This window comes from Capricornis sumatraensis, chromosome 5 (genome assembly GCF_032405125.1).
Source record: "Capricornis sumatraensis isolate serow.1 chromosome 5, serow.2, whole genome shotgun sequence".
NCBI classification, from domain to species: domain Eukaryota; kingdom Metazoa; phylum Chordata; class Mammalia; order Artiodactyla; family Bovidae; genus Capricornis; species Capricornis sumatraensis.
The window spans coordinates 43,411,487-43,435,746 of record NC_091073.1 but is presented as its reverse complement, the minus strand read 5'-3'; the positions used below and the strand labels follow the sequence as shown (position 1 = coordinate 43,435,746).

The window sequence follows — 24,260 nt, the reverse complement described above, 5'->3', positions numbered from 1 at the left end:
TTGAGTTTGCTCAAACTCATGTCTTTCCAGCAAGAGAAAGGCTGGAAAGCCCTCAGTTTTTCCCAACATCAGGTTCTTTTCCAATGAGTCAGTTCTTCACATGTGATGGACTAAGTATTGGAGCTTTGGCACCAGTCCTTCCAATGAATATTCAGGGATTATTTCCTTTAGGATTGACTGGTTTGATCTCCTGGCTGTCCAAGGGATTCTCAAGAATCTTTTCCAGCACCACAGTTCCAAAGTATCAATTCTTTAGAGCTCATCTTTCATGGTCCAGCTCTCTCATCCATACATAACTACTGGAAAAACCATAGCTATGACTATATGGACTATATGGACCTTTGTTGGCAAAGTGATATGTTTGCTTTTTAATACGCTGTATAAATCTGTCATAACTTTCCTTCCAAGGAGCAAGTGGCTTTTAATTTCATGCCTGAGGTCACTCTGCACAGTGATTTTTCAGCCCAAGAAAATAAAATCTGTCACTGCTTCTACTTTTTCCCCATATATTTGCCATGAAGTGATAGGACTGGACGCCATGATCTTTGCTTTTTGAATGTTGAGTTTTAAGCCATCTTTTCCACTCTTCTTTATCACCATCATCAAGAGGCTCTTTAGTTCCTCTTCACTTTCTGCCATTAGAGTGGCATATTTGATAATGGCTAGTTCATTTAAAATTATAACTTAAAATCTAAACTATAATTAACATAACTGCACTGAAAAAAAACTTTTCCTGATATTTATTTGAATGATGTGAAATAATTCAAGTGCAGATTTGAGAATCTTCTATTAACTAACAGAAGATGTTTCAGAGTCTTTATCATTTTGCAATAAATAGAAAAAAGTGTGTTTAACTGCTTTTAAACTGTAATTATTTTATACTATTCCAATTAACTATAAACTTACTTCAATTAAAACACTTTACAAAGCTTTACACATACACACACACCCCTTTGACCCAATGGAGAACAATAAGTGCTTATGAATTGGATGATAATTTTATGTTGAAGTCCTCTTCTTCTTGAACACACTTAGACATGTAACTCTTGGGAAAATTCCCAATAATACTTTATATGATGTACGTCTCTCAATGTATTTTGCCCTTTATTGAGAAATGATGAAAATTATGTAGAACTTTTCTGAGAATCATGTTTATTAGCTGACTAAGATAATTTAGTTGGCTTAAAGCTCAACATTCAGAAAACAAAGATCATGGCATCTGGTCTCATCACTTCATGGGAAATAGATGGGGAAACACTGGAAACAGTGTCAGACTTTATTTTTGGGGGCTCCAAAATCACTGCAGATGGTGATTGCAGCCATGAAATTAAAAGACGCTTACTCCTTGGAAGGAAAGTTATGACCAACCCAGATAGCATATTCAAAATCAGAGACATTACTTTGTCCACAAAGGTCCGTCTAGTCAAGGCTATGGTTTTTCCAGTAGACATGTATGGATGTGAGAGTTGGACTGTGAAGAAGGCTGAGCACCGAAGAATTGATGCATTTGAACTGTGGTGTTGGAGAAGACTCTTGAGAGTTGCTTCGACTGCAAGGAGATCCAACCAGTCCATTTTGAACTCCGCTGATGAGACATCTGCAACTCAGAGGGTGAACTTCCAGCAAACTCTGTGACATGGCAGTACCTCCTCTGTACCTCATCACAGTCCAGGGGCACTTGGGGACCAAAGTCTCTTCCTTTGGTTACCTATTTCTGCCTTGTGGGTGGTAGTTATACAATATTATATCTGGAATTCCTGTATTATTTAGACTTATCTCTACTTATAGCCAATTCCTCTTTAATCCCTGCCAAAGTTTACATTATGTTAAAATTAAATAATGTACTTTCTTCTGTGATACTAATTAGTTGATTGTAAAATCCCCTTGTGGTACTTATATGGTATATTATTTATATAGGCTCAGAAAGAAGGAAGGTCAAATAGTAAAAAAAGATAATAACCATATATTGCAAATCCCTGGAATAATCAGTTTCATAATGAGGTTCAATGAACGCTGTGTAAAAGAAAATCAGAGTTTCTACAAACCTTGCAAAAAGTGAAATGTTGCTCATTTTAAAAGTTCTTTTGGCTTTCCAGTAAGATTTTGGAATGGCAGGAAAAAGAAGTAGAAATGAAAGCCTACTATGTGGGCATCTCATTTCTGAAGGCCATCATTAATGGTGATAATGATCACTTGTTTTTTTTATCCTGATAAAAAATGAACTGTGGGTGTATCTCTGACTAAATCTACTGGATGGCATTTCTACTTTACATGACATTTAGGGTGTGCTATGTCAGTGATCAAACCACTAATTTGAAGTGTTTACCTATATGTTTGGAGAAGGAAATGGCAACTCACTCCAGTACTATTGTCTGGAAAATCCTGTGGATGGAGGAGCCTGATAGACTACAGTCCATAGGGTCGCAAAGAGTTGGACACGACTGAGTGACTTCACTCACTCACTCACTCACTCACTCAGCTATATGTTAACTCAGAATACTGAAATATTCTTGAGCAAGTATGCACACTGTTGAGCCATTTTCTAGTAAATATGCTTAAAAATAAGAGTATGAGTTTTTCATTTCTGCTAGGAAGTAATAAAGTACAAAATGATGAACTGAAGGCTGATTCTCTGGTAACACCATTTTGAATGACATCTAATTGCATGTACAATTAACAAGTTAAAACGCATTTTTAAAATTCAAAAAGACTTCATATTTTTAGTCTCATGGAAAGACAAAAAAAGTAAGTTTTCTCATACTAAAAAATGCCTGTAAAAGCCAACTGTCATTCTATTGCTTGGATCTCTCTTTCTTTCTCTTTCTCTCTGTCTCACACACACACACATACACACACACACAGTTTACCTGCAGTTACTTACATTGCCATGCTTTTTTTAAAAGGGCATCTGCAAATAAATTCTGAAGAAAGATAAAATTTGATAGCTGTTGTAATCTACATTAAAAAACCAAGTTCTCTGAGAGAATAAAACAAAGAAAGACTTCTCTGGGGAAAGCCAAATGTATTTTATTTGGAATTACAGATAAGTTGTATATGACTGGAAATGGGGCTCTGGGATCAAAGCATATAGGGATAGGAACAATGGGGCAGGTTGTAAAAAATAAAACCAACTAAATACTAAGGGGGTAAGAACAATTTGGAGTACATGGAGAAAGTTTAACTGTACAGTAAGAGGTAAAACTCAAAATGTAGACTAGGTTAGATTCTTTGGATGGCCTGAAGCCACATTAAGTGAGCCAGATGTCATTTAGCGAACAATCCCAGACAGCTGCATTTTACTAAAGAACTGATAATCTAAGTTAGCTCCAGATAACTTTTTAATAAATATACTAGATGTCTCTTTGCATTGCATGTTAATGAGTTTAAGACATTTCCTGTCTCATCTAGCTGTGAGCGTCTTCAGAGCAAAATTCTCTCCTATTGGTTCCTGAATCCTTAGGAACCTCAGTTCCTTCAGAAACAGCAGTTTTGCTAGTTCTTATGTTTTCCTCCTTCCAACCTACACTTGAGTATATTGACATATTTAATCAAATTCTTTTCAGATTTTAATATTGTTTCTAAGAAATTAGACTTGATGTTCAATGACAGTATTGTATTGGTTTGAGAGTACCTTTGACGTCGGTATGGTCTTATGTCCAGAACACTTTTCTAATTTAGATAAATAAACATTGGAAATTCATACAGATATAAGATGTTGGGAGGGATTGGGGGTAGGAGGAGAGGGGATGACAGAGGATGAGATGGCTGGATGGTATCACCGACTCGATGGACTTGAGTCTGAGTGAACTCCGGGAGTTGGTGATGGACAGGGAGGCCTGGCGTGCTGCAATTCATGCAGTGGCAAAGAGTCAGACACGACTGAGCGACTGAACTGAACTGAACTGAAGGTATTACAGCCAAGGATAAATCATCATAAGTTTTAAAAATTAAAGCACTTCTTACAAAGCAATTTGCTGGTAATTCTGCATATATCAGACAGCCCATGTAAAACATTTCCATTTAACAAGAATTACTTGTCAGCAGAAGTAGCAGATAACAAGGAAAAGCTGTGAGATTAAATGAAATATTCAATAAAGTAAATGGTACACACAGACTTAATCATTTAGATGGTCCATATGTTATTATTAGCTCCAGTGCAAAAATAAACTTGCACACAACAAGTTCTATTAAGTAAAACATGAAGAGAATTTTACTGGAAAATAATTTCAGATATATGCTACACAGAGAAAAACTGAACTCTGACAGAGAAAAAAGTTTCTACTTTTGTAAGCAAATAAATCCAGTTAGGTGGTAATAGTGATACAAAAGTAAATTGTGATTCTATAGGAAAAAGATTCTGATTTTTATAACTCAATAATCTTTTTAGAAAAAGGGGCTAAAGGATGTATTTCTTACAAATTTTATATTTGGTGTATCTGAGAGAAGTGCTTAAAAAGTTGTCTGAATTTTGACAAGGATTTTAAATTTTTCTTAATAGAATATACTGAACACAACAAGAGCTGCACATCAAAGATGGCCCTATGTATCTAAAAATGGATTGCAAATTTAGCAATGTATCAAAGAGAAAGGAGTAAAATGAGCTACTTTAGGACTTTAAAAGAGCTAAAGATTGTTAACAATACTTATGCATATATTTAGGGCTTCCAGGTGGTGATAGTGTTAAAGAACCTGCCTGCCCATGCAGGAGACCTAAGAGAGGAAGTTTAATTTTTCCTGGGTCTGGAAGTTCGCCTGGAGAAGGAAATGGCAACCCACTCCAGTATTCTTGCCTGGAGAATGCCGTGGACAGAGTAGCCTGGTGGGCTACCGTCCATAGGGTTGCACAGAGCTGGACACGACTAAAGCAACTTAGCACAGACACAGACAGATGCAAACATTTTACATACAATTTTATCCTCCATCAAATTATAAGCACATCCCATTTTCATATCAGGATCTTACTTAACTGCTCTCACTTGTGAAATAACTGGACCCATAGTTGACTGCAAAGTTAACAACTCTTCCACCCTTATAAGTGAAAAAAAAGACAGACGTGGCTAAGAGATGGGGTCATATAAAAGAAAACAAAAATGAGGTTACAGAATTACCTCTATAAATTGGGATCCTGTGAGAATTTCAATAATATATTATTTTGTGTGTATGTGTGTGCATTTATCAGTTCAGTTCAGTTCAGTCACTCAGTCGTGTCTGACTCTTTGTGACCCCATGAATTGCAGCATGCCAGGCCTCCCTGTCCATCATCAACTCCCAGAGTTCACTCAGACTCACGTCCATCGAGTCGGTGATGCCATCCAGCCATCTCATCCTCTGTCGTCCCCTTCTGCTCCTGCCCCCAATCCCTCCCAGCATCAGAGTCTTTTCCAATGAGTCAACTCTTCGCATGAGGTGGCCAAAGTACTGGAGTTTCAGCTTCAGCATCATTCCTTCCAAAGAAATCCCAGGGCCGATCTCCTTCAGAATGGACTGGTTGGATCTCCTTGCAGTCCGAGGGACTCTCAAGAGTCTTCTCCAACACCACACTTCAAAAGCATCAATTCTTCGGTGCTCAGCCTTCTTCACAGTCCAACTCTCACATCCATACATGACCACTGGAAAAACCATAGCCTTGACTAGACGAACCTTAGTCCGCAAAGGAATGTCTCTGCTTTTGAATATGCTATCTAGGTTGGTCATAACTTTTCTTCCAAGGAGTAAGCGTCTTTTAATTTCATGGCTGCATATATATATATATATATATATATATATATATATATATATTTGTATATATTTATATATATTTATATGTTGTTTTTGCAAGTAATACAACTGATCAATCGTACACAGAAAAGCAAATTGTATAATTTACAATATAAATTGAAGGTAAACTATGACCATGAGACCAGTAAACTTTGGCCAATGTTGCATAAGAGGAAAGGTTTTGTGTGATTTCCAGAAAGTGCCTTAGAAAGAGAGGGAATACTATTATTTGTCCCATAAGAAAAAAAAAAACAAGTAACAATGGTGGACACTGCAGAATATATACTCAGAGAATGTCAGAGAAATAAGATGGAGAAGGCAAGGGCAACCCACTCCATTACTCTTGCCTGGAAATTCTCATGGATGGAGGTGCCTGGAAGGCTGCAGTCCATGGGGTCGCGAAGAGTCGGACATGACTGAGTGACTTCACTTTCACTTTTCACTTTCATGCATTGGAGAAGGAAATGGCAACCCACTCCAGTGTTCTTGCGTGGAGAATCCCAGGTATGGAGGTGCCTAGTAGGCTGCTGTCTATGGGGTCGCACAGAGCTGGACACAACTAAAGCGATTTAGCAAGACAGGAGTGTAAACCCTTGTATGTGAGGCTTCCTTATCAGCCCTGGTCTATAACTGATATTCTTTGACTGAGTAAGAAATAAACCTCTATAGTGTTGAAATCACCATCGTTTTGGATTTCCTGTAACTGGTAGCTAGTTTTATTCCTAAGTGATGCTTCGACTCTAATCATTATTAGTATAAAAAAGCAATAAGGTAATCATTTCAACTTAAAGTGTATTCATATAGCATTCAACAAATATAATTAAACATATTTATAGTTAAACTTCATATCCATTCACAAATATCAAAGTAAAAAAAATCAGTCTTTTTTCTTTTTTAAGAAAACTGATCACTGAAAGCAGTTACTCTTTTATAAATAAATACCTCGAAATGCTGAGGCTCCATTGCTATTATGTTTTCTTCAAATTAACCAACAATCTAGCAAATGCTCCCTTTATAAATAACTAAAAAGGTATTCTTTGGACTGCTCTGTCATCTGTTATTTGCTGTTTAAAACATTTTAAAGGTATTTTTCAAAAAGAGTTAAGCAGCTTAAGAATAACTGGCTACACACATGGCAAAATATGCCCCTCTATATACTCTGCACACAGGTTCCTTCACATTTTATTTTAGCAGAATCCTAGCAGATCCAAGAACAAGGAAGTGTCTCCATAAGAAATATTTAACACTAATTCAACATATACCCGGAGAAGGCAATGGCACCCCACTCCAGTACTCTTGCCTGGAAAATCCCATGGATGGGGGAGCCTGGTGGGCTGCCATCTATGGGGTCGCACAGAGTCAAACACGATTGAGCGCTTTCACTTTCACTTTTCACTTTCATGCACTGGAGAAGGAAATGGCAACCCACTCCAGTGTTCTTGCCTGGAGAATCCCAGGGATGGGGGAGCCTGGTAGGCTGCCGTCTATGGGGTCGCACAGAGTCGGACATGACTGAGGCGACTTAGCAGCAGTAGCAGCAACATATACTAGCTTCCTATTCAGTAAACCCATGTTTTTGAAATAAATATTTGAAAGAGGATGAAGAAAAAACAAATGTTTAATAAGACATTTAATTAAATGATTAACTAAAAATGAAACATGAAGTTTAAGAGATTTAAATTTTATCCTTTTTTTATAAGTGGAACTAATTACCAAAAAAGAATAAGTGCTGTCTATATTGGCATTCTGACAAGCCAGTAACTTCTAATTACAGTCCCAATTATCGCAGTAATTGGTACAATTTCAAGAGACACTAATAGATGAAATGTGTTGTCTATGCCTATAGTTTTTATGATGCATAAAAATTCAAATAGTTGATAGCTCTTGAAAGCAGTTTTAATAACATTAAGATTAATTTATATAAATCAATTAAGGGCTTCTAAAGGAAGTGAAGTGAAAGTCACTCAGTCATGTCTGCTTCTTTGCAACCCCATGGACTATAGACCATGGAATTCTCCAGGCCATAATACTGGAGTGGTAGCCTTTCCCTTCTCCAGCAGATCTTCCAAACCCAGGAATTGAGAAAGCACTCATAAATTAAACTGATTGTCCAGTCAGCACATATTCAACAAGATGTCATCAGATATGGGTTCCAGCTTCAACTCTGCCATGACATGCAGTATGACTAGGGCAAGTACCTCTAGTTTATCCTATAAAACAAAGACTGTGGTGTAGCAAATGAGGTCTAAATGCATAAGTAAATAAAGGTAGTGCCTGTGTTGGAAATCACCTTCTTCAATCATCCCAAGTTACTGGTTAAGAAATAGGTTCAGAGATATGACTTAGCCATTGAAAGTTTCAATATGAATCAAGAACTCCTTGCAATACAATGTTCCTCCTTTTATTATTACACAGCTTACCTATCTTCTAAGTTGGAGAGGAGAGAGGAGAAAAAGGAGAGGTGGAGAAGGAAGAGGAAAAGAAGGAGAAAAGGGGAAAAAAAGAAGAAAAAGACATACAACAATCTTTATACCATATTTCCATACATATCAACCAAAATTAGAAAACAGACAAATTACTGATATTCACTCTAAGGACAGATGTTAGAGGTCAAATCCATCCCCAGTCATATCAAACTGCTATCCAGAATTGGCTCTGCAGAGGAGCCCTTATATTATGTCAGCTCTGGAGGCAGTAGTGCCCCCATGCAGTTTAAATAACCTGAAAAATGGAAATCAGCAGAATGGCTAATCATCACTGGCTTTTTCCTAAATGTCTTAGCAAATAAGAAGCATTTAATTTTTTTCTCCTCTTAATTCTACTTTATCCTTTTTGTTTAACAGCTCAAGTCTGAATATTTCCCCAAGGGTACCATGATATCAAGATATGGCAGTGCAACTTAAATACTGGCTATCAGGTTATATACCTGGTTAACCCACTCACACTATTAGCTCTGCTTTAAGCAGCATCTTACTATTTCCCAAGAACACATTTTATTTTAGATCTTATATTGTGAGTTAGAGGATTGTAGTTTCTACAAACTCATTTACAATAATATGGCAAAAAAGGCTTTAAAGGTAGTTTGTAGAATTAAAAAAAGAAGAAAAAGCACAAATTCTGCATTTATATTAATACATGAAATAGATTCTTGGATCCTCACAATGCCATGAGGTAACAGGAAAGTTTATTTCTCATATTTTCTCATAAACTCAATGCCCGAGAGATAGGATTAATAAATTTACGAAAAGGAAATTAGGGACATCCAATTAAATTTCAATTTTAATTAAAAAAATTTTTAGAGTAAATACTAAATACTTTTTAAGAGTGAATATTTCTCAAACATCATATACTTACGCTGAAAAATCCTTTGTTATCTGAAACTGAAATTTAACTGGGCATTCTTGAGAAGTGACTTAACTAAGGTCATAGGTTAAAACCTACATCTCTGACCAACTCCACCATGTGGAGTTACTGCGAGTACTTTTCATTATATTATCCCATCCATCACAACTCTCAGGGGATAAATCGAAACATTTGCTGTTGTTGTTCTTTAGTCACCAATTCATGTCTGACTTTCATGACCCCATGAGCTGTAGCCCACCAGGTTCCTCCATCCATGGGATTTCCCAGGCAAAATTACTGGAGTGGGTTACCATCCCTGCCTTCAAAGAAGGCGGATTTTTTACCACTGAGACACCTGGAAAGCCCCAAGGTTTCAGTTTCCCAACCAGGGATCAAACCTGGGCTATCCAGTGGCTCAGTGTCCTAACCACTAGGCAACCAGGGAACTCTAAAATGGAAACATTAGTGCTCATATTTATTTTTAGATTTGATGACTAAGACTCAGAAAATTTAGAAGACCCATCTAGTTTCTCACAGTTAGTCGGGAGATCCTAGCCTGAGGTCCAAATCTTGACATGTAAAATCCAATTAGGTAATATGTATTCTATTTCAACTCACAAGTAAGATAATTAACAATAATTAAAGGCTATTTTGACCTTCGTTTTAACAGACAGTAATCAGGGATGAGCTGTTCCACATTATTTTGTTCAGTATCAAAATGGAAAGACTAAAATCAGAGAGGAAAGTATGGCTTACTGAGAGATTTTTAAAAATCCTTCATTTTAAAAGACTCTTTAAACCTAAAGACATGTAAAATGTGTTAAAAGCATGCCTTAGCATACACAGAAATATAGAGGTCCACTTTTAAATTATAATAATGTCTTAGTGTCTTTACTAAAGACATTTGATTCTATTAGAGCATTATTATCATGAAGAGCAACTCATTTAGCCTCAAAAAAGACAAAAATCCTGCCATCTGTGACAACATCAATGAACCTGAGGGATATTATGCTAAACAAAATAAGCAGGCACAGAAGGACAAGTACTATATGGCTAGGTAGTTAGAATAGGAAAAAGGAGCCCAAAATGGTGGGTGGCTAAAAGAAAAAGAAAGGAAAAGCCTGTAAAAATGGAACAAAAGAAAATCCCAGGACCATACTGAGAACCTCAGGTGAAACAAACAGCCTGGCTAGCCCAGTTTACATAGGGAAGGCTCAGGGGGAGGAGAGAAACCACATAAAAAGAGAAGCCAAGATTGAGCCTTCTCTTCTTTTGGGTCAACCACCCTCGTGCCACGGGGATGTATTTTCCTTTGCTTGCCAAATAAAACTGAGCTGTAACAGAGAGGTAACACTAGGTCCGTCATGTCAAATTTTTGCTGCAATGAGACAGACCCGAGGAAATTACACTGGCCCCTCATGATATATCACTTACGTGGGGAATCTAAAATAATCGACCCTATAGAAGGGAAGTAGAATGGTGGTTGCCAGGGCAAAGTACAAGTGGGGAAGTATCAGTTAAAGAGTTTACAAAGTTTCAGTTATACAAGACCACTAAGCCCTGGAGATCTTCGGTATAGCATAGAACCAGAAGGTAACAATACACTATGGTACACTTAAAGTTTTGCTAAGAGGGTATGTTGGGCTGTGTTCCACAGGCCTGCAGCTTTAAGGCTAAAGAGCCTGGATATAGTGACAGAGACATCAATGGTTTAAAGGACTGTGGGATCTTATGGGTCTGAAGCAAGGTCCTGAACCAATACTCCACCATGTGTGGTTGCTGGTGGGCTGAAATATAGCCCACTCATAGCTGGAAGTGGAAAGTGGGGAGGGAATGAGGGAAGGAAGGAGGGGAAGTTTCCAGTTATAGGGAGGACTGACACCGATCTCAGCTTAGCTCATAGGTTCCCAGTGAAAGCAGCAGAGAGCATGCCCCTCACTGTTCTTTGATAAGCTATCAAGTACATAAAGCTGATATAAAGCTTAGAATAACCACAAGCTGGGTCTGGGAGCAAGTATGCAGGCATTTATTAATTAGGTTCTACCTATTATTAAGAGTGAAGGTCAGTCAGGTGAATAGATTGTAGCTGAAGCAGGGACTAGATGAGTGGGGATGGACAGAGAACAAGAGAACAGTCATCTTGGCTGCTCATTCCTCCCTCCATGCAGGACAGATCTTATATTAAGTGTTTTTACAACACAAAATATACTAACAAATAAGAGAGTAGGAGGAAACTTTTCCAGATGATAAATAGGTTGATGACACTGATTGTGGTGATGGTATCACCAATGTATACTTATCTCCAAATTCATCTTGTTATATATATTAACTAGGTACAGCTTTTCATATGTCAAAAATTTTTTTTAATAAAAGAGCACCTCAGCAACGTACTCACTAAATAAAACTCAATGAAATTTCATCGAGTGTATTCCATAGCAATCAAGAGAGCCATTATGAGACTCAGAGATGATTTGTTGAGTTAAATCTTAAAAAGCATGGCATTATAGGAAAGCCCAGGGTTACTTCCACAACTAACATTCTAGGGGAACCATATGGATTCAGCTAAACTAAATCTTTATGGAGTTTTTCCAAGGTGAAAGTGGACAAATGTCAATATGTTAGGAAGTATATGATTAGGCTTAAAAAAAAAAATTAAAGCCATAATCCCTCAATTAGCATTTAAAAGAAAATTTATTGGTATGCTTAAAAGTTAACTACTTGTAAAAAGACTCATCTTGGAAAAATGTACATAGTAGGATCTATCTTTCCTCCCACCTCTTGACCCCAGTGTTCTCTCTCTCTTTCTTATACAATCTTTCCTTCCATTCTCCTTCCTATTCCTCTCTTATAATACTGTCTGTTCTTTCTTTTGCAGCATTGTCAACTTCCCTGTAGTTCTGGGCTCTAGGTTTCTCATTATTATCATATTTTCTCTTGCTTATCTTTTTCCTCCTATCCTCAGCTGCTCATAAATGGAATTTTGTATTGAGTTAATACAGTTTAAAGCTACATAATGCTGTAAGTTATTGATAAATATAAATAATTATAGTCATGTACTGGTATTATTGTATACTAATTATAAATTATAAATTTTATAAGACCTGCCATAATATTAAGGTTTATTATATTAGGCTTACTATGACATGAGCAATAAATGCCTTTTTCTTTATATCACATATGAAAGTTTTCAAATTCCTGATATATGATATTGAACATATTAGTAATGTAAGAGTATTTTAGAATAAGTTTTGTATTATACTGAACAGTATTTCCAAGTAGAAAATTCATCTATTATAGCAAGTTATGTGATATCCCCCCAACATCTGGTATTAATGTTTACATTTTGGTAGTGTACATGAATTTTTTTCAACAATGAAATACCAGTACGCCTTTCCTAGCCCACTGGATTTTTGCAAAAAGTAATTGTCAATGATCTTACTATCTGGCACTTATTGCAAGAAGTTATATATCTTCACCTAATTTTAGAGCTATTTAGTTTGATGATGCCCACATATTTTTATTCACAAAGACATACATTATCTAATCTCTATTTCACCCCCTTTTCACTGTTGTGACTTTTTATTGTTAACAACTCTAATGTTAAATGTTTAAAAAATGCAAGTCTAAATAAACTCTCATATATGCTATGTTTTTTAAAGCCTAATGACCTAGTATGCATCCCATAACTCTGTCTCACTTTGAGAAAGAAAATGCATATGTGCTTGTCAGCTTGCTTGGAAAGGTGGAAAAGTTAAAAATACCAACACACATTTCACTTAAAGTCTTTTCAATAGAGTCTCAGTATGTACTAGTGATTAATCTTTCATTTTCATTATAAATTTATTTCCTCTTAAACTTTTATATAAGAATAAAGGACATTACACAAGGATTTATTCATGTTAATTTTTAAAATATATTCTCATTTTAACAAATCCACATCTACTGATTAAAGAAAAGCATCAATAACTTTCATGTAAACACACAGACTTAAAATCTGGAAAGAGATCTTTCAATTAGTTTCTAAAATTTCTATTCAGTTCTCTAATGTGATTCGCAGCTTGGTCCATGCTATGCAGTTGGATTCTTAGAACTGTTTTAGGATTCATGACAACCTCCTGTTCCAGGTCACAGATACCTGCTCACAGTCTCAACGGCCCTGCCTGATTTCACATGACAATGGTTCCAGCTACTTCTCAGGTATTTTGACTTAAAGTGATTTTGGTAGTTAAAGAGCCATGTGAGGAGAAATGGCTTTTCTTACAAAAGCCATGTAATAACCATCTTTTACCTAATAGGAGAAGGTAACAGAGTGTTGTCAAGAAAAACCAGTCCAGTATTTACAATTTTACTTGATATCTATTGAATCACTAAGTACTTACCTGGATAATACCGGGCCAGGCCTGTGGCACTGCCAAATACCTGCCACAATAATGAAGGATCTTCTTCTCGATTTTTCTTGAAAACTTCATCTAAGGCACTTGTCCAGTTGAGTTCATTTAATACAATTGTTGCTACCAAAAGTGAAAGAACGGAAAAATCAATCAATTCAAATTTGTAATTAGTAACTGAGCCTGTTTTCATACATGTGCATAGTAATGTTATATATATTTCATTGCTTTATCTATAAAAGCACTCTGATCTGGTGGTAATCAAAAAGTTTAGACATGGAATCATTTCTTCAAACAAATGTTTATATGATGGTGGCCCTACTGACATTTAGGGGCTGGGTGACTTTTTTGTAGTGAGAGTTGTTTTGTGCTTTGTAGATGTTAACAAGCATCTCTGGCCTCTACACCCTAGAAGTCAGTCCATGTTCCCAGTTGTGATATGCAAAACTGTCTTTAGATATCACCACATAAGCCCTGGGGAGCAAAATTACTTTCTAGTGAGAACCCCTGTGACATATACAATTTAAAACAGGCAATAGTCAAGCTCTGCTGGCTGAGAGGTGGTGGGAAGCATTCTTCCAATTGAGGCAGTTCTAAAGAAACCTACAGGGCACCTTAGGACAGAATTTGATGACTACTTTCCTCAACTATTGATGATTCTCTATGATATACTAACATGGTTTAATCTGTTACTTGAATTAAAAAAAAACAGATGTCTGTCATTGAGCATAGCTAATTAACTGTATTTCTGTAACAACAAAAATGCATACTTGTTCATAAAGAAAAACTCATTCAGAGGCTTGACAACATCAGTAATAGAAGTAAGGTGTAGCTGATACCTTATCACTAGCTTTATGAATAATAATTTTCTTTTTTCTGGTTAGTTCAACTAACAATTAGAGTGTAGTGCTAACAAGGGACAGGTCATTGATTTTGATACCTACTTATACTGACTGACTGATCCTGCATAGGTATCACAAACATATGCCAGTCATTATAATGAAAGAGGAACAATTATAATACAGCATATAACAGGGCTAAGTATAGTTTATAATTATGGCTGTCCATGATCATAGCACCCTATGTCTAACATGATAAAAATTTAATCGGCTTAGAATATTATTTTCCCTTTACACAAAAAAGATGACATATGAGATAATCTCATCTTTCTTGGAGGGCCTTAATATATGTAAAATATGCATCATGCCCCCAGCAGATTAGCAGATTGGGAAAGCTTGCATTTGAGAATATATGTCCAAACCTAAATAATGGACATTAGCTTGGGATAATGACTAGAAATACTGCTTTTTTCCATTCATTTCTGTGACCACAGTAAGTAAAAGAAACAAATACAATCATGGTTAAAACATATGCAAGATGTTTTGAAGATAAAAGAACAAAGAGCTTCTTTCAAGAAAGATGTACAGCATATGTGTTTGTATTTTAAGGTTTTATCATTCACCCAAAAAATGAAAACAAGCATACTGCAAATTGTTCTGGGACCAGCATCCTAATGCATTTCTCATTATTGGAAACTAATGAGTTTCCCATCTTTATGGATGTGATTACCTTCAGAAAGATCAGTTGTGTGTGTAAATATTCATGAGTTGGGTCAGATCCATAGCACATCTGAGATACTAGTGAATTCAAATTCAAAAGCATGATCCAATGAACACTGAGTGACCAGTTATACGAAAATTTATATTCACATAGATAACCTAACCTGATACTCACCATCCATGAATATTTATGGTACTACACAAAACAGCACAGAAAAAGAGGGACATCCTCTACCTTTCTTTTTAAGCATTCATGAATTATACAGTTATATTCTACTCAACAAAATAATCATGTTTATTTATGTTCCAGATACTTAGAATAGATTGGGGATTAATGAAGTCTGTCTCTTCAGTTTCCTTGGTTCTTTAATTCACATTAAGCAACAACTGAGATCTAATTATTTTTAATAAATTTTTCTTTGTTTTCAGAGTCTTACTCAGTTTTATTATCTAACAACTACTAAGTATTAGGCTCTTATACACTGACAATGAATTATACTTTTATGTAATGGGGCAAAAAGTCAAACTCAAATGCTATCATCATGGTGATCTGTTTTAAAATAGTAGTTTATATGTTTGAAAATTCTTTTTCAGATAAGACACTGCAAAATGATTTCCACAAAAGCTGTTCATATGCAAATGAGCAAAGTACATAAAGCTTTTTCAGAATAGACACCTGAAGTGATTTACTCAGAATGAAAGACATGGCAATGCGCAAAGTTTATAAAACTTGACGATGTGTAGCAAGAGAGCTGCATTTGTTGTTGTGTATTTATAAAGACTAGAGTGCAATAATTATTCTTGTAGCCACAATTTTTATTTGAATATCTACCACAAGAAAAAAATTCAAAGGATTTGCCATGGGAGTACAAAATTAGTGCAGAAGAGAGTTTCACAAAAGTTGTCTATCAAAATGCAGTCATTAATCCAGCAATTCTATTTGAAAGAATTTATACTATGGGGAGACTACAGATATTCAGTCCTGAGGCAGAGAATTTTAGACTGAGAATAATTCTTTTAATTATACTGTTCAAATTCCTTAAAACACGAAAATAAATTGCTGCAGTAGGAAATATTTTTCTTCAAATTATACTGGAAACCAGTTAAAAATGTAAAAGGAGACATGTAAAATATAGAAGCAAACAAATAAGTATGAATCCTCCTTTATATCCATCTAAGGTAGAAGGAAATGGCAACCCACTCCAGTATTCTTGCCTGGGAAATCCCATGGACAGAGGAGCCTGGCCGGCTACAGTCCATGGGGTCACAGAGAGTTGAACAAAACTGAGCAAATAACACAATAAACATACATTACTTTGGCATTCTATAATAAGTAGATTTTTACCTTCTTAACTTTGTAAAAACTAAATACTTAATCTAGAAATTACTGAAGTGCCCAACATTTCCCCAATTCTATGTTATCAGCATAAGTAAGGAAAAACAATACTGAAGTAACTGGGTCATTTGCAAATGATGGCATAATAAAACTAATGCAGAACACTAGCAATGCTGAAACTTTTCAAATGCAATTATTTTTTTCTATAAAGCATGATCTTTATATAAATATCCTGAGCAAGAAACCAAGATACAAAGGATTTTCTTTAATTGCATAAATATTGATATAAACTAGTAGCTCACCAATATTTTCTGTAATAACTCCAGAATAAGTGCTTTTTCTAAAAGGCCTTGAAATACTTCTTGTCCACAAATAAAACTTAGCTTTCTATTTGGACAGATAACTCAAGAACATAGGGAATAGTTCTGATTGGTTTTCCATAAATCATTTGGCAGTCTTTAAAATTATATCGCATTTTAATTCTCAATTATACTGGATATGTATGGCCTTATTTAATATATTGTATTCTGTATGCACCCACACCTTTCTTATCTGCCTCCTAAAGCAGTAGTAATGTTTTATATTCACACATTCAAATTTCTAATTTCTTGCTTGAATGGAGTACATGGGTGTACACAAAAGTACATGAGTGGCTTATGTATTTTTCACTGTGTAAGACATACTGGCCAATTGTGATCTAGCCTTGAACCTGCTATCAATTACTAATGAACTTATTAGCTAACTGTCTTATGGCTTCCTTAGGAGTAACATGAGTACTGATTTTCTGTCAACTTTTTAGAAATTAAGATTTTAATCTTTGAAAATTAGAGTTTGTGAAAACATCTTTCATAGATATTCAAGGCTAAGTTTATTAAAAACTCAATGAATGCTGGGAAAGCAAACCTTGACTTTGGGGCCTCTAATCTGAATGGTATAAAAGGATTTTACTGCTAATTGATTCAGAGCGCCAAGCATATATTTCTTTCTATTCTTCTTATATTTAGTTTTCAAAAACATGGCCTTGGTGTTCAGCAATTCTCTCTTGTAGAGGATTCTTTTGTTCAGTTTGGCTTCTCAAGGGAAGAAAGAAAAATCTAATTTGTAACAGCATAAGAAAAGGACCTTTCATTTGCTGCTAATTCTTCTAAAATACGTGACACAGCTGTATCTTGTTTATGACATGAATGTGGAATCATTAACAAGTTCAGAATCCAATTTTCTCCTGCGAACTTCAGCCAAGAAGTACTCCACTACTGCTGCCACTTAAGTCTGAATTTATTTTGTTGACTTATTCAGGGTTCTGGGCCTCACCATGTGTTGAAGGCACTATATAACTATTTGAAAAACCTTAAGATTATTTATACTATCAACTATAGCTTTGAAATGAAGCAGAAATATGCTAGAAAAAAGAAGAGAAACAATTTTTATGATTTACTGAAAATATAAAATAACTTTGATAAATATGCATCACAAATATACTTTATAAAACATAAAATATTTTGGCAGGTCTTTCCTAAGACTTGAAAATCTTAAAGTTATATAAGGGAATGGATAGTAACAATTATTTTTAACAACACTAAATATGATACAATTACATAATTTAAAACAGGGAACTGTCCAAAATGTTTACTACACTATTGCCATTTAATCATACCATTCTCATAGACTTGCATTAATATAAAATTAGCATGTATTATTTAAACTATTTCCACTGATAGTAACAGTCGGTAATATTGTATTAAGAGCAAGCAGATTAGTTAACTATTTTCTATCCACTATCACATTTTACTAAAAAATGACACTTAAAACAAGACACTATTAGGTTGGTACAAAAGTAATTGTGGTTTCAGACCATGAATTTTAAATCATCATAACTAGGCTCCTGGAAAACTCAGCAGTGGCCACAGGACTGGAAAAGGTCAGTTTTCATTCCAATCCCAAAGAAAGGCAATGACAAAGAATGCTCAAACTACTGCACAATTGCACTCATCTCACACACTAATAAAGTGATGCTTAAAATTCTCCAAGCTAGGCTTCAGCAATACGTGAATCGTGAACTTCCAGATGTTCAAGCTGGTTTTAGAAAAGGCAGAGGAACCAGAGATCAAATTGCCAACATCCACTGAATCACTGAAAAAGCAAGAGAGTTCCAGAAAAACATCTATTTATTTTCCACAATGAAAGAGATAGGAATACCAGACCACCTGACCAGCCTCTTGAGAAACCTATATGCAGGTCAGGAAGCAACAGTAAGAAGTGGACATGGAACAACAGACTAGTTCCAAGTAGGAAAAGGAGTATGTCAAGGCTGTACATTGTCACCCTGCTTATTTAACTTATATGTAGAGTACATCATGAGAAATGCTGGGCTGGAGGAAGCAAAGCTGGAATCAAGATTGCCGGGAGAAGTATCAATGACCTCAGATATGCAGATGACACCACCCTTATGGCAGAAAGTGAAGAAGAACTAAAAAGCCTCTTGATGAAAGTGAAAGAGGAGAGTGAAAAAGTTGGCTTAAAGCTCAACATTCAGAAAATGAAGATCATGGCATCTGGTGCCATCACTTCATGGGAAATAGATGGGGAAACAGAGGAAACAGTGGCTGATTTTGTTTTCCTGGGCTCCAAAATCACTGCAGATGGTGATTGCAGCCATGAAATTAAAAGACGCTTACTTCTTGTAAGGAAAGTTGTGACCAACGTAGACAGCATATTAAAAAGCAGAGACATTGCTTTGTCAACTTTTGTCTGTCTAGTCAAGGCTATGGTTTTTCCAGTGGTCATGTATGGATGTGAGAGTTAGACTATACAGAAAGCTGAGCACAGAAGAATGAATGCTTTTGAACTGTGGTGTTGGAGAAGACTCTTGAGAGTCCCTTGGACTGCAAGGAGATCCAACCAGTCCATTCTAAAGGAGATCAGTCCTGGGTGTTCACTGGAAGGAATGATGCTAAAGCTGAAACTCCAGTACTTCGGCCACCTGATGTGAAGAGCTGACTCATTTGAAAAGACTCTGTTGCTGGGAAAGATTGATGGCTGGAGCAGAAAGGGACGACAGAGGATGAGATGGTTGGATGCCATCACAGACACAATGGACGTGGGTTTGGGTGGACTCCGGGAGTTGGTGATGGACAGGGAGGCCTGGCGTGGTGTGGTTCATGGAGTCGCCAAGAGTCGGACAAGACTGAGCAACTAAACTGAACTGAACTAGTCTCAAACATATCTTCATTAATCAAAATAGGAACCATTAACAATCAACACATTTTTGTCAATGAAAAATAAGTTTGTTTTTTCCTGTAGCACAAAAATTTGTGCTTCAGGATTTGATGAACTCTTGGAAAGTACTGTCTGCCTCCTTCTGCTTATGGAAGCATTCTCCCTGCAAAAAGTTCTGGAGATGATTGAATAAGTTTGTGAGAGGTCAGGTGAATATGGCAGAATTGGCAAAACTTTGTAGTCAATTCATTCAGTTTTTGAAGCAACTGGTTGAGCAATGTGTGGTCAAGTGCTATCATGGAAAAGAACTAGGCCCTTTCTGCTGACCAATGCCAGCTGCAGGAGTTGCCATTTTTGGTGCATCACATTGATTTGCTGAGCATACTTCTCAGATGTAATGGTTTCTCTGGGATTCAGAAAACTGCAGTGGACCAGACTAGTAGTAGACCACCGAACAGTGACCATGACCTTTTTTTTGGTGTAAGTTTGGCTTTGGAAAGTGCTTTGGAGCTTCATCACAGGCCACTAAGCTGGTCATTGCTGATTGTCTTATAAAACCCACTTTTCATCATGTGTCACAATCTGAGCAAGATACAGTTTATTGTTGTTGCACAGAATAAGAGAAGAGGACATTTCAAAATAACAATTTTTTTGACTTTCAGTCAGCTCATGAGGCACCCACTTATTGAGCTTTTTCACCTTTCCAATTTACTTCATATGCCTAATGACTGTAGAATGGTCGACGTTGAGTTGTTGGCCAAAGCTCATGCAGTTGTAAGAGGATCAGCTTCAATGACTGCTCTCAACTGGTCATTATTGACTTCCTATGGCTGGCCACAATGCTCCTCACATTCAAGGCTCTCATGTGCTTTGCAAAACTTCTTGAGCCATCACTGCACTGTACATTCATTAGCAGTTCCTGGGTCAAATGTGTTGTTGATGTTGTGAGCTGTCTGACCTGCTTTACAACCCATTTTGAACTCAAATACAAAAATTGCTCAAATTTGCTTTTTGTCAAATATCATTTCTAAAGTATAAAAGAAATGTAAAATAATCAACAAGTAATAAGTAATTACCAAAAAAATACAGTGAGAAATGTACATTAAGATGATGTATAACAATCACACTTATATAAGAATGTATTCCAATATCAAGTGGAAAAATTCAAAAATGCAAAATCACAATTACTTTTGCAGCAACCTAAAAATATTACTCTTTTTTAGATGATAAAAATAAAATCTAGAAAGAGTAATTTACCAAAATTCATACACAGGCATAGACACAGCACCCAAATAAGTCACATATCAACATCCTCACTGTTTATGAGCTGTTTATTTCTAGCTCTCATTATTTATATAGCTCTAATTTAGAATTTCAAATCTGAAAAAATAAAAATCACCTATGCATTTGTAAATACTGTTTCTCAATCAATTGAGATTGTTCCTTTCAGCAATATCTACAGACATTTTTGATGGTCAAGACAGGTAGTATAGTCTGAAGTTAGGATGGTTGATTCCTCCAGCTCCATTCTTCCTTCTTAACATTGCTTTGGCTATTTGAGGTCTTTTGTGTTTCCACATGGTGAAAATTTTTGTTCTATAATAGTTCTGTAAAAAATGCCATTGGTAATTTGATAGGGATTGCACTGAATCTGTAGATTGCTTTAGGCAGTATAGTCATTTTTACAATATTGATTCTTTCAATCCAAGAACATGCCATCTCTCTCCATCTGTTTATGTCACCTTAGATTTCACTCATCAGTGTCTTATAGTTTTCTGTATACAGCTCTCTTGATTCCTTAGGTAAGTTTATTCTTGGATATTTCATTCTTTTTGTTACAATAGTGAATGGGATTGCTTGCTTAATTTCTCTTTCTGATTTTTCATTGTTAAGTGTATAGGAATGCAAGAAATTTCTGTGTATTGATTTTGTATCCTTTGACTTTACTAGATTCACTGATTAGCTCCAACAGACATCACTCCAAAGAAGACATACTGATACCTAATAAATTCATGAGAAAATGCTCAACATTGCTTATTATGAGAAAAATGTAAATCAAAACTACAATGAGATATAACTTCACACTGGTCAGAATGGCCATTATCAAAAATATACAAACAATAAATGCTGGAGAGGATGTGGAAAAAATAAACTCTCTTGCACTGCTGGTGAGAATGTAAATTGATACAGCCACTAGGGAGAATAGTCTGGAGATTTCTTAAAAAACTAAGAGTAAATCCACCATATGACTCAGCAAACCCACTACTGGGCATACACCCTGAGAAAACCACAATTCTAAAGGATACATGTACCCCAGTGTTCATTGCAGCACTATTTACAATAGCCAGGACATGGAAACAATCTAGACGTCCACTAACAGGTGAACAGATAAAGACATTTTGGTACATATATACAATGGAATGTTGCTCAGCCATAATAAAGGAACACATTTGAGTCAATTCTAGTGAGGTGGATGAAACCAGAGGCTGTTTTACAAGTTAAATAAGTAAGAAAGAGAAAAACAAATATCATATATTAACACATATATATGGAATCTAGAAAAATGGTACGGATGAATCTATTCATAGAGCAGCAAAAGAGACCAAGAACAGAAGCAAGACGCAAGAGACTTGCATACACAAAAGGGAAGACAAGACTGGGACAATTGAGAGTAGCATTGAAGCATATACATTACCATGTGCAAAATATATAGCCAGTGAGAATTTGCTGTATGATGCAAGGAGCTCAACCTGATGCTCTGTGACAACTTGGAAGGGTAGGATGGGGTAATGGGTGCAAGGGAGTTTCAAAGAGGGAGGGGACATATGTATACCTATGGCTGATTTATGCTGATGTATGGCAGAAACCAGCACAACATTGCAAAGCAAGTATCCTTCAATGAAAAATAAAGGAAAAAACACAAAAACACTAGTAGGAGGCAGGACTTCACTGGAGGTCCAGGATTTAAGATTCTGAGCTTCCAATGCAAGGGGCAAGGGTTTTATCCCTGGTCAGGGAACTAAGATCCCACATGCTACAAAGCAGGACCGAAATAATAGAAAAGAAAGACTACTAGGAGTTCTATCGGCATTTGGTAGGTAGAAACCCAAGACACTCTAAATATCCTACAATGCACAGGACAATCTCCACAACAATGAATCACCCAGCTCAAAATGTCGGTAGGGCACAAGTTAGGAAACTTTGCTCAAGTACAAATATAAACAAAATCAATTCACTTTGTTTAAAGCAATATTCCCAACAAATTCTGTCCACAAAAAGCCACAAGAAAAGTTCTTCAAATGAAAGCTGATACATTTAAAAATATTATTGTTTTACACTAAATTATGTCAATACTTCAGGCTGTATTTTGACTCTCTTTGGGTTGAGAAATTTCCATTTCAGTCCCAGAAATTCTAACACACTATTCTCATAAGTTGAAGAGATAAGTAAGGATTTCAAAGCTATGTTTTTAGTGCCATTGAATGAAATATTATACAGCCACAAAAGGAATGAAAATCATAGAGTAAAGTAAGTCAGAAAGACAGAACAAATATTGTATATTAATACACATATTGGTAATCCAGAAAAATTATATAGGTGATCTTATTTGCAAAGAATAAATAGGCACAAGGACATATAGAACAAATATATGAATACCAAGGGGGAAAGATGGGGTGGGACGAATTGGGAGATCCAGGTTGACATATATACCCTATCGATACTATGTATAAGAAGTTAACTTATGAGAACATACTCTATAGTACAAGGAATCTACTACTTAACACACTGTGGTGACCTGAATGGGAAGGAAGGCAAAGCTCACTTCAGTTCAGTCACTGAATCGTGTCTGACTCTTTGCGACCCCATGAATTGCAGCACGCCAGGCCTCCCTGTCCATCACCAACTCCCGGAGTTCACTCAAACTCACGTCCATCGAGTTGGTGATGACATCCAGCCATCTCATCCTCGGTTGTCTCCTTCTCCTCCTGCCCCCAATCCTTCCCAGCATCAGAGTCTTTTCCAATGAGTCAACTCTTCGCATGAGGTGGCCAAAGTACTGGAGTTTCAGCTTTAGCATCATTCCTTCCAAAGAACACCCAGGACTGATCTCTTTTAGAATGGACTGGTTGGATTTCCCTGCAGTCCAAGGGACTCTCAAGAATCTTCTCCAACACCACAAAGGGAGGGGATATATGACTATGTATGGATGATTCATTTTGCTGTACAGTAGAAACTAATACAATGTTGTAAAGCAACTATACTCAAATAAAAATTAATTAAAAATAAATACACCAACTAAACAATAAAATGAATAAATTAATAAGAGGTCAAGTACTTACTGCTACACTCTTCCCCCAAAAATGTTATCCTTCTCTCTTCCTGTTCTTAGATATTCATAAAATATTATGAGTTTTGCTTTTTAAAAAAAATGATTCAACATTGTATGATTCTAAACTAAATTTAATTTTATCTTTATAGCAAATGTTCATTTTATCCCATAGTATATAACACAATCATTAAAGGAGTTGCATTTAGTCCAAGAGCTGAGCCAGATATCACTAATTTAATTCATCAACCTTGATCTCAAAAAAGAAAAATGTTAATAAGAAGAAACCCACTGATCCAATTAAGCACACAAACAAAAAAAATCCACTTTAAGGA

The 24,260-nt window shown here is 36.0% G+C and overlaps 1 protein-coding gene across 7 annotated transcripts in view; it reads right to left on the bottom strand.

The window, feature by feature from the left end:
* Positions 1 to 24,260, bottom strand: part of CACNA2D1 (calcium voltage-gated channel auxiliary subunit alpha2delta 1) — a 526,060-nt gene that overhangs the window by 131,109 nt on the left and 370,691 nt on the right. For all 7 annotated transcript variants that reach the window (XM_068973034.1, XM_068973032.1, XM_068973033.1 and 4 more), the window contains exon 7: positions 13,479 to 13,610. In XM_068973034.1, the coding sequence (XP_068829135.1) occupies positions 13,479 to 13,610 (132 nt within the window). The remainder of the gene's footprint in view (positions 1 to 13,478; positions 13,611 to 24,260) is intronic.